Here is a 12,319-nt window from a genome sequence, read left to right as displayed (position 1 = left end):
TTGATTTTTTTATTTGCTTGTTTTTTTATATACTTGTCGTTCGTTCATCCCAAAATTCTTCCGAAGGACCATAAATCTGTGAAGTAACCAAAATACTTACCAATTTCATCATCGCTCAGCCTCCTAAGGAAACTTCTGTTTGGGCTGGTGGTTCTTCAGGCCTCCTGCACAGTATACCAGTTAACTTTCTATGATCTCTTTCATTATTGTCCTGGGGATTCTCTATGCTGGGTGTTTTTGCCTTTCCTCAATCTTGTGTCATTGTCTACCCACCAACACACCCACCCATGCTTCTTGGAGTTTCCTGAGAAATGGTGGATAGGAGGGACAGTTTTTGAGACTTTGTATATTTGAAAGTGTCACTTTCTTCCTAAGGATGCTTATCGATAATTTATCATGGTTCTGAAATCTTGATGAGAAAGAATACTCCCTCCAGATCAGCAATCCACAGTCTTCTAGGTCTCTGGTATTGTAGAGCTGGTATTGAGAAATCCAATTCTCAGTCCTTTATATGTAGCCTGTTTTTTAGTTCTGGGAGATTTTCTTGTTTTATTTCTTTGTTAACTATTCTTTTTTTTCCTAAACTTCTTGGTAGTTTGGTGTTGGACCTCCCACACCAAAATGTTGATAAAATGTAGCTTTTCCATTTTCCATTTCTGGGGACTTTCTTCAGTTATATTTTCTAACCCACTTTTGTTTTTTGTTATCCTATATTTAATATAGAAAGCATCTTCTTTTGACTGGCCTTTTTATAGCTTACTGTTATTGTCCCATGGACACAATATTTTCTGTTACCTCTCTGAAGATCTTATATTTTTTGAAGCTTTCTTTTCCTGTAGAATCTGTTTCTTTCAATTTTATTTCTTTTGGGGGGATTATTCCCCATCTTTTACCGTAGAGGTGTTTTCCTCAAATGTTTTATTAATCTTGAGCTGTTTACATTTAAAGTGGGATCTTACTAAGCTGATTGGTACAGGTTCTGATGAGTCCTGTTATTTCTTACAAGATGATCTTCCTGGACTTTTCTTAATATGTTTCCTTGGTGAGTCCTCATGCCAGTATCTTTTAAATGAGTCTCTTTCCTTGAAGGTGATAAGACTGGTAAAACAGCTTTTTGGGAGCTTAGTAGGGAGCGTGGGCTTCGAGTATAAATATTTATGATGCAGACTTTTGGTTCTTCTGCTTTGAATACTGCCCCTTACCTTCAGTCATGTTGAGCGTCCCAGTCCAGAGATGCTCCCGTTTGATTTTCTGCAGGGAATGAAACTCTGCTATACTATTGAGCAAGAAGAGGGGAATTTTTCTAGCAGTGTGAAGAGAGGGAGGAGTCTGGGGTGGAGCAATGAAGGGCACAAGTTTATCTCTTAAATTGCCTTTCAGCAAATCTTATTTTTGGCACCCCCTCTCCTCCTCAGTCACTTCCAGAGTTACTTGATGTCTTCCATCTCCTGAGACTTTCTGAAATTTTGTGGGTAAATTGGTTTTCCTCTCATTTTGATTTGTTGCAGGCTTAGCAACCAGCTCTCGGAAACTTCCTAAGTCAGGCCTCTATCCTTCCTTCTGCTTTCTTGGTTCCTAAATATTGTTCTTATTTTCTACTTCTCTGGTTGTTATTGTTGGTTTGTAGGTATTTATTTTTGTGGATTTTTTTTTAATCCTTTGAAGCTTTGGGAGTAGAAGTAAATGCAAGCTTTTAACTGATCATCTTAACTGGAAGCTGGTTTCCTGTTTGTGTGTGTGTACAGAATATGACTGCATAAAATAAAGAGGTGTGAATCATTTAACATAGCTTTTCATATACTATGACATGTAAGCTCTCGGTGAATATTATAAAAATTGATAGTGACATACTAAAATGAATGTTTTATTATTGACTTTGGAAAGTTTATTTTAACCTGGAATTTTACATTAAAATAACATTTGTTTTTTCTTATTGAAAGAGGTACAGCCAAGAGAAGCTGGGATTTCAGAGAATTTTGGTTTGTTTTTGGTTTTTTTGGCCCCAATTCATTTTGGTTCACCTAATCTTGGAAACTGTCATTTTGATTTGCTTAAAAGTGAGGAAATGCATCTTAGAATAGAGAAGTGCTGGCATTTTGCACTTGATCTTAGCCAAAAGACCAAGAAACGATAGTGCTGGCATGTTATACAAATATAATAATTTCTTGCATCTGTACTTATAAAACACTTCTAACTAATACTGCATCATTTAAAAGCCTCATACTTAATAGGTAAAATAAATAAAAAATTAATAATTAGATAAAAGTATGCACTTTTGGAAATTGTGGTAGTTCTAAAACATTGAGGCTAGTTGGAGTAGCGAGTAAGACATAATATGCCTATAATTCTTCAGGATTATGTAAACAAGGAAGATGAATCTGAATCACCATGTTGATACCCTTTTCATTAGATACTATTTAGAATAATTGAGAAGTATATTTGTGATGATTTAAATTAGAGAGCCATAAATTTGACTTAGTGCCTTTGAGGTTCATTTCAGTTGTGTTATATTTAATGATGGTTTGGTAGCCTTATATTAATATCATTGGTCACCGTACTTGTTTATTTGGGGATTTTTTTTTTTGAACTAAAATATTAAATCTTTTCAACAACAACAGCAAAAAAACTCCCGGGGCGCCTGGGTGGCTCAGTCATTAAGCATCTGCCTTCAGCTTGGGTCATGATCCCAGGGTCCTGGGATCGAGCCCCGCATCTGGCTCTCTGCTCGGCGGAGAGCCTGCTTCTCCCTCTCCCTCTGCCTGCCTCTCTGCCTACTTGTGCTCTCTGTCAAATAATAAAAAAAAAAACAAAAAACAAAAAACTCCCAAAACTCTGTTGGCACTTAGGAATGAAATTAAAACAGGAGTACCTCTGTATGAGTACTTCATAAATACAGATTTAATTGTATGTACACTGTTGTTAAAAAAAATAATTTCTAAGATACACAGTTTTGAGACAACAAAAACTGACACCAGGTGGTAAGGCTGTATTTATGACAGCAGTTGTAACTTTACACCAGCTGCCCTACCAGAGCTCAGGGGAAGAGTTTATAGAATTCGTTCCATAATGTGGCACAAGCCTTATGAATTATTCTAAAAAAGCTTCTTAAAGAAATGTTTCCCTTCAGAACCCTAAAATCAAAATAGGATAAGACCTAATATGTTTCATGTCTGCTCTACCTTTTTTCCTGAAGGAATTCTGACACACTTTGCAAAATTGAACTCACATATAAAGTGGATAGAGGTCAAATGTTATCACTGCCTAAAGTAAAGGGATGTCCAGGATGCCTTGCTATAAAACGTTCCAGTGTGTTTTGCTTCGTGGTCAAGAGCACAGACTTTGGGACTAGATTGCCTGGATATGACTCCCAGATATGCTCTTTGCTAGTCATGTGACAAATTATATAACCTGCTAGTGCCTCTGTGCCTTGATCTGTAAAATGGGAATAATAATTACCTCATAGGGTTGCTTAGAGGTTGAAATGAATTAATATTTGCGTATGCCTTGCAACAGCGCCTAGAACAAAGCACAACATACTGTTTGCTGTTTTGTGGTATTTATTATGCCAAATAAATTCTTAATTGACCGAGGCTTTCTCTTTTCTTTGTAATAATTCATTATTATTTCAGATCTAATTTGTGTGCTATGACAGTAGAAACACAGCCTAGGATGACCCTGTATTTTATACCATGTCTTTATTTTTAGCATTCACTAAGCAAATTAAGCCGTTAAGTGAAATTTAAGGGAAAACGCTTAACTTACATCAGAGTAAATGTTTAAAGTACTTTTGGAACTGCTAACTGTGGGTAGTAGATTAATTTTACATAATTCCAGTGGAATTAGTTGTCTGATGTCTAATAACCTTTTATAAATATGTGAAATATATAACCCTTGCACAGAGAAGATAGTTCTTAAAACTTTAGTATTCATTGATATTTATTTTAAAATTGTACATTGACATTTAGAAACACCTTCTCAAGTACTCCCTTATTATTTCATTTAAATTTAATTTGTAGGCTTTACCAACATTAAATCTGAGTTTCCATTCGCTGGAAAGGAGAATAATGTGAGAAGGGATATATATGTAAGTTCTTATCTATAATTACCAGTTATTAGAATTCAGTATTGAACTTACGTGTAGAAAACAGTTAATTGAATGTTGACATATTTAATGAGCAAAATAGATTGAACAATATTTATATATATTTAGTTTTAGAAACATTTGTATTAATTTATATTTTTAAATAGGAATATGTCAAATGCATACTTTTTTAAAAAGTGTATTTTAAAAGTGCTTAAACATAAAATGTATTTTTAAATTATATGGGTATTAGTGATGAATTTTCCAAGCTTTCTGTAGGCTCTAATTTTTCTGTGATTACAAGGTATTTTAGAAAGCCTTTATTTTTACATATTAAAAAAATCTGGTCTTTAGTATTTGAAAAAAGCAAAAAATGAAATGAGGAAATGGAGGGTAAAATGTTTTAGTGGTGTTTCTCTTCTCTCTATATAAATAATGCAAATTTGAGTAAGCATTTTTCAGTGAAAAATATATTCCTTTGTTCATTAAAAATTTATTAAGCACATTTTATTGCTAGGAACTGTGGCAGTCGCTGGTTTTATATTGATAAACAAAATAGAACTGGTTTCTCCACTGAGGTATCTCAATATCTAGCATGGAGATGGGTGAAGCAAAACAAATACATAAATACAAAGTCTGTTAGGTGTCATGAAGTGAAGAAATGGAGCAAGAGACCAAGGGGATCTGTGGGATCTGTAGGATCTGTATGGTAGTGTAAGGATGTCTACTTGGAGGGAATGCTTTCAGGCTGAGGTTTCAAGGATAAGGAGCCGGCCCTGTCCAGAGCAGACAGGGAGCATTCCAAGCAGGGAAAATCGCATCTGAGAAGGCCTGGGGGCAGGAGTCTAGAGATAGGAAGCAATATGGCTGGAGGATGGTGTCCACAGAGTAAGTCCCCACAGATTTGATGGCTGGCTGGATGAATGAATGACAGCAGAAGGAGAGGGTTAATCGTAGGATTGCCAAGTAGCTCTCTCCAACTGCAAAATGGTTGTTTCCTTAGCTTCTACACCATGTGGCTTCTCTTTCCATTTCACTGTCAGCTGGGATTTGTCCTCCATAGATTATTAGATTTAATAATCTAAGAATATTGAGTTAAAATGGCTGAACACATCTAACAGTTAACCTGGTAGCTGTGAAAACTAAATGGGTGGGAGACTATCTCTGAAACTGCGTCTTACAGAGGCTGAGGTTTTGGATGAGGCTTTCCTCAGAGAGCCAAGGATAGAGTGTGTCCTTTGTCATCAGTGCCCAAGAGGAGATGTGGTCAGATGGTGGTACCTTTGATCCCTAAATTGTCTGCCCTGTCTCTTCCCCTTCTCATTTTTCTGTGGGTACAAATGTTATACTCCTGGATGATGCCTCACATCCCAAACCATCTATCTAGTTGGTGATGGAATTCTGAGGAAGCTTTTTGAGTCTGAGTGGCTGCAATTAACGATCTTAAGTAAAACATATTAAAGTAGGTTTTAAAACTTTTTTCACTCTGTGCTTTGGCAGGTTTTGAAACTTTGAATTTAATTTTGAGTTTTCAGAAGTTTTCCTGTCTTCCACCAACCTTTTTTTTTTTTTTAAAGATGCTGATTATTTGAATGTTAGTCATTGAGGTTTATTTGTCATCTTGCTAAAGGAACTGCACTCATGTCACTCATTCACTTAACAAATTCTTTTTTTAGTGCCATACATGTCTCTGTGTTAGTTGCAGATCGTGTAGTGAAAGATGAAACACTCTCGGAGTTTGTCCTTGTAAAGCATAGGGTATGGTATGGGAGACAGACATTGAGCAAGTAAACAAATACACACACACACACACACACACACACAGATTGTGTTAAGTATTAGGAGGAAAAGGTGTGCTTTGAGAGAAAATAACTTTGTCATCTGCTTTGGATTGGCTCATTGGGAAGCAGTATTTGTGTAGGTACGATAGGTAGAACTCTGAAAGAGGAGGAGTCAGTAGCAAAGGGAATAGAGGGGTAATGGTAATCATTTCCCTAAAAGATGTTGATTGTTTTTATTCTGAAATGGAAGATTATGTATACTGTTGAGCTCCAGCTTACCACCATTCACAAAGTAAGGTGGGTAGGGCCCAAAATAAAAATCTTGATTTACAGAATTATTGCCGACATTGTGTGGGAAGATGTGTATTTACCTGTGTTCAAGTATGACAGAGATCAACATGAAATGAGTGCAGAGTGATTGATTTGTTCAATGTATAATTACTTTGTATTTAATACTTCTTTACCTTTTAATATTTTTAAGGCAAGGAATTTAAAGAACTCTTGGGTTTTAAAAACTAGATGTCTAACTATTGCATGTTTCACGGTTAAGAAATCAGACCAAGAGAAGTTAAAAAGGGGCAGAAAGATGATGGAAAGAAAGCTGAGTAGTTATGCTTATGATTTCAAGGTGTTTATTGTTACTTCATAATTAATTCAAATGCTTATATATGGAAATATCTGTCCTGATGAACTTTGAAACTTTTATCCATTTGATCAGGTTTGCTCTAATTTTATGTAAAGCCGAACAGATCAGTGTGGGAGGCTTGCTGCATTTCACTCGAGTGATACATGTTTGGTGCTCAGAAAACAGCTGGGAAGGCAAGGTCTCCACACTTCCATATGTTCTTTTTTCTATCTTTAAATCTTAGGAAAACCACAGAAAGTTAAACTAATCCCTTATCCTAAACATGTTAGCAAACTACAAATGGAAAAGGTAGACATGGTTGTTTTTTACATATTTGCTTAGAAATGACTTTATTTAAACAGGAAGTTAGTTTTCATATATATCATTTGTATTAGAAGCTAAAAGTATATTGTGTCAAGTAGAGAAAGCCACTTAGAGAATAGGAATATCTGACTTCAGGGAAGGGTTCTGAAACAAAACAAGAACAAGCCCAAGTGGGAATTGGTTCTTCACTTTTCCCTTATACAGTCAGAAAAAGTTTTTCTTTTAAACCTAAACAGGAAACATGTGATTATGTTATTTTGCTTTGTTTCTCATTATTTTTCCATAATCATCTTAAATTGCATTTGCCTTTCATCTGATTCTTTTTGAAAAATGTTAATATTTCAGTGAATTTTGGATGATTGTAAAGGATTCTCTATATGGGGCTTTTTTCAGCTCATTTGATCAAAATTAAGTAATTCATAAATCCAACTGACAAAGCTTTGTTATTTTGGCAAAATATTATTCATGCTCCAAAGCAAAAGTAAAGGTAAAATAAGATAAATGCTGTAAGCTTAATGAAGGATGAAAGCTTATATTATTTTTTTAAATGTTTTTTAAAAAAATTATTTTTATGTAAACTCTATTCCCAGTCTGGGGCTTGAACTCATAACCCTGAGATCAAAAGTTGCATGCTGTACCAACTGAGCTAGTCAGGTGCCCCTATATTATCTTTATTAAGGGATTATTTCTGTTAGGGGAAATGGGTGCAGTGCTAGTGTTTCTCACCACACTTTTGTGCTAATCCTTATAAATTTGGATACTAATACCCTTAATAATATCATTGTTTTATTTATTTAATTTTTTTATTTGAATATAGTTGACATACAATGTTACATTAGTTCTAGAGTGTAGCCAACAACACTTTTACAGTATCATTGGCTATATTCCCTGGGCTGTGTCTTTTATTTCCATAACTTATTCATTCCATAACTGGAAACTTGTACCTCCCATTTCTCTTTACCCATTTTAACCATCCTCCTAACCCTCTCCCCTCTGACAATCATCAGTTCTCTGTATTTATAGGTTTGATTCTGCTTTTTGTTTGTTTATTCATTTGTTTTGTTTTTTAGATTTCACATGAGTGAAATCCTAAGGTATTTGTCTTTCTCATCCTGACTTATTTCACTTAGCATAATCTTTTCTAGGTCTATCCACATTGTCACAAATGGCAAGATCTCATCCTTTTTTTATGGCTGCATCATATTCTGTTGTATGTATATGTGTGTATGTACACACACACACACTTTTATCCATTCATTTATGGATGGACTTTTGGATTGCTTCCATATCTTGGCTATTGTAAATAAAGCTGCAGTAAACATGAGGTGCATATATCTTTTCGAAATGCTGTTTTGTGTGTGTTTTTTAGGTACTCTGTAGTGGAATTACTGGATCATAGGGTAGCTCTATTTTTAATTTTTTGAGGAGCCTCCATACTATTTTGCACAGAGGCTGTACCAATTTACATTTCCAGCAATGAGGAATTGGTTCATGAGGGTTCGTTCCTATTTCTCCGTATCCTCCTTAACACTTGTTATTTGTTGTGGTTTTGATTCTAGACATTTTGACAGGTGTAATGTAATATCTCTTTACAGTTTTAGATTTGCATTTCCCTGATGATTAGTGATGTTGAGCATCTTTTCTTGTGTCTCTTGGCCATCTGTATGTGTTGTTTGGAAAAATGTCTATTAAGTTCCTCTATCCATTTTTAATTGAATTGCTTTTTTTTTTTTGGTGTTGTGTAAGTTGTTTATATATTTTGAATATTAAGCCCTTATCAGATATATCATTTGCAAATATCTTCTCCCATTCAGTAGATTGCCTTTTTGTTTTGTTGATGGCTTCCTTCACTGTGCAAAAGCTTTTTATTTTGAAGTAGTCCCAGTAGTCTATTTTTGCTGTTGTTTCCCTTGCCCTAGGAGAAGTATCTAGAAAACTGCTGCCACAGCTGATGTTAGAGAAATTATTGCCTATATTCTCTTCTAGTATTCTTATGGTTTCAGATTTCAGAGTTAGGTATTTAATCCATTTTGAGTTTATTTTTGTGGATGGTGTTAGAAAGTGGTCCAGTTTCATTCTTTCGCATGTAGCTGTCCAGTTTTCCTAACACCATTTGTTGAAGAGACTGTCTTTTTCCCATTGGATATTCTTGCCTTCTTTGTGGTAGATGAATTAATTGACCACATAAATGTGGGTTTATTTCTGGGCTCTCTATTCCATTTCATTGATCTATGTGTCTATTTTTGTGCCAGTACCAACAGCATCATTGTTTTAAATACTTATGTTAACTGATTAGGAAATGTCATTTTATGTTTTTTTCCCTACATGCCATTGCCAAAACGTACACTGTCATAGCCTAATGTTTTTTTACACTGTTTAACAACAAATAGGAATGTACTCAACAGTTACACTACAAATGTATTTAAAATCCAAGTTCATGATACTTGAATGTAAAATAACAGTTTCATATGTTTTACAGAAAACGCATGTTTCAGAAGAGATGGGTGAAATTTGATGGCCTTAGCATTTCTTATTACAATAACGAGAAGGTAAGAATATTTTATAGTTCTCAAAGATTTTCTTGCATATCCAAGGTACACTTCAGTACTAAGCAAGCAATTTGGTTTTTAAGAACAGAAGTTGGATTGCCAACATGAACAGAGTTTGCATATGGTGAAACACTCTGTTCATAGTTTAACTTTTCTTTACACATAAAATTTGGATTTAAAAAAATTACACATCCAACAATTATTTATGGAGTGTCTTCTACAAACAACAGGAATTGTTGTGAATGATGTAAGGATGAATAAAAAATTATCTTTCTCTTAGAAAGCACTAAGGAATGTTTACAAAAGGATACTACAGGTAGGCAACACAAGGAGAGGTTACTTTGTATCTGAAAGGGTATGGAAGAACCAAAGAAGGCTTCTTGCATGAGATGATTTCATTTGCCATGGTCTTGAAAAAGAGGAATGTTTGCACATTGGGACCAGAGAGACTAGGATGTGGTAACAGAGAGAACCATGAGATGTCCAGATGCGAAGTCAGTTTTCTGATTGGAAAATAGAATATATGAAGGAAAATCCAACCAAGAAATGGGCAGAAGACATGAACAGGCATTTTTCCAAAGAAGACATCCGAATGGCCAACAGACACATGAAAATGTGCTCAACATCGCTCAGCATCAGGGAAATCCAAATCAAAACCTCAATGAGATACCACCTCACACCAGTCAGAATGGCTAAAATTAACAAGTCAGGAAACGACAGATGTTGGCGGGGATGTGGAGAAAGGGGAACCCTCCTACACTGTTGGTGGGAATGCAAGCTGGTGCAGCCACTCTGGAAAACAGTATGGAGGTTCCTCAAACAGTTGAAAATAGAGCTACCATACGATCCAGCAATTGCACTCCTGGGTATTTACCCCAAAGATACAAATGTAGGGATCCAAAGGGGTACGTGCACCCCAATGTTTATAGCAGCAGTGTCCACAATAGCCAAACTGTGGAAACATATTGAATGGAGCACTGGGTGTTATACGCAAACAATGAATCATGGAACACTACGTCAAAAACTAATGATGTAATGTATGGTGATTAACATAACAAAATAAAATTTAAAAAAAAGAATATATGAAGGAGACTTGAAGAGATGAAACTGAGAAGTTCTTTGGAGCTAGAGCTCATTGAACATCTTGATGAGAAAGTGGTCACAATTTTGTCTTTAGGCAAGTGAATCTTAACAACATGATACTGTTTTGATCATGTCTTCATTAGGTATGAGAATGTCTTTATTCTTAGGAGATGTAGGCTGTAATATTTGAAGTGTCCTATCTGCCGATGTTTTTCAGATGTTACTTATCTATATATTTATATTTATAAATATATTTACACACACACATAGGTAAAATAAAAACTGAAGATGTTAACAGTTGTCAAATCTGGTTGGAGGATATATCGATGTCAGTTGTCATAATCATTCTACTTCTCTGTGTTTGACAGTTTTCCTTAATGAAAAGTTGGAACTAATAAATATATAGTATTTTTAATTAAAATCAGGTAATCTTATAGTCTGAAATATAAACATTCTCTTGCTAGATTCATTTAACATTTAAGCACATTTTCTTATTTATAGCTTATACTCTAACATTATTTTCTCATTATTTGGAGAATATTTCTTCCTATTGTGATATTTGTGGCTTGAAAAGAAACTCCCTTTCATATATTGATTCTTCAGTGCTACAGGACACATGCTCCAATACTAAGAACATTAGAAAGTTTGGAGAAGTATTACTTGGTTTCACCTTGTAGTCATCCAGATAAAGCATTAAATAAGTTTAAACACACCTCTTCGAGGTTTGCAAGATGGTGGGATGAGTATTTTTTAAAAGCTGATTTTCTGCCTTTGCTACTGTTTTTAGTTTGCTTGTGCATTTGCATGTTGAGACAGTTTCCATTCCAGCGGTGGGTACAATGTGGTCTCTGTATCTGCTGGAATCTGACCCCTAGGTTTTTTTTAGCAGCTGTGCCCTTCTCTGGTTTGATTGAAATGAGGGGGAATACTATTCAAGAGTAAGACTTCCGTGCCATGAGACTCTGTTGGTGGTGGTATTATCCCCATGTGGGAGAGAGAATTTCTGGTATCCGTGTCCAGCAGTGAGATTGAGTGCCTGCCACGTTGTCGGCATTGATGCAACAAAAATGCCGCAACCTTGGTTTGAAATTGTGATACAAAGTTCATGTTAAAATGAATGGTTACAAATTCTTTTGCTTAACAATGTTTTTAAAATTTGAATTACTGTTTTTGTGGCATTTCGTCCCTTTACTATCCAGATGGTTGGTTTCATCTTGGCAAAAAAATAAAAATGTTGGGTTGGCTGTTTCCTAAAAGGAGACACAGTTTCTGTTGTGACCCACCTTGCTCAAGGATAGATTGGAGGGCTGGGAAGAGGGCATTTCAGGGCCAGTGTGTGGAAGGCCTGGGTGTGGCCATAGCGACAGTGTCATCTGTCATGTGTGCTGAGTCCTCACACCTTTCAGTGTTTAAAGGTGCATCTGAGGAGTGTGTGGCTGGGCAGAGCTCTGTGTTTCTCTAGTTTTCCCTCACTTTCCTCAGTGCTGCTCTATCACGTCTCTGCAAGAACTTTTTCATTGTATTACTGAAAATGGCATCATCCCACCAGCCTTGATATCTTGTCACCTGCCAAGAAATCTCACTCACCCCCATTCTCACTCGGCTGGGGGCAGAATTGCTCTGTGGTCATTTCATTGTCTGAAAGTGGTAGTAGATAAATGACAAACTTGACCTAGATATCTGTGTGTTATAGGCTCAAGGGATGCTTTAAAATTTCTGTCCTTAAGGAAGATTTTACACTCTGAAAAACACAATCATTCTGAGCCTTTTTTTTTTTTCTCTATCTTGTCTTTATCGTGTGTTGTTTGAAGAGAAATATAAAGTCAACTCTACAGTGTTAAGAATTACGAGATTTCTTGGGACCTCATAATAGATT

General features: G+C 35.6%; 1 protein-coding gene across 6 annotated transcripts in view; it reads left to right on the top strand.

Annotated features, from left to right (window-relative positions):
• The window catches only part of ARAP2 (ArfGAP with RhoGAP domain, ankyrin repeat and PH domain 2), a 181,962-nt gene that overhangs the window by 33,522 nt on the left and 136,121 nt on the right, over positions 1–12,319 (top strand). For all 6 annotated transcript variants that reach the window (XM_027598583.2, XM_027598582.2, XM_027598585.2 and 3 more), the window contains one exon: positions 9,291–9,360. In XM_027598583.2, coding sequence (XP_027454384.1) covers positions 9,291–9,360 — 70 coding nt within the window. The remainder of the gene's footprint in view (positions 1–9,290; positions 9,361–12,319) is intronic.

This window comes from Zalophus californianus, chromosome 2, assembly GCF_009762305.2.
Source record: "Zalophus californianus isolate mZalCal1 chromosome 2, mZalCal1.pri.v2, whole genome shotgun sequence".
Classification (NCBI taxonomy): domain Eukaryota; kingdom Metazoa; phylum Chordata; class Mammalia; order Carnivora; family Otariidae; genus Zalophus; species Zalophus californianus.
Note: the sequence above shows the minus strand (reverse complement) of the source record. Positions and strands in the feature narration are given on the sequence as shown.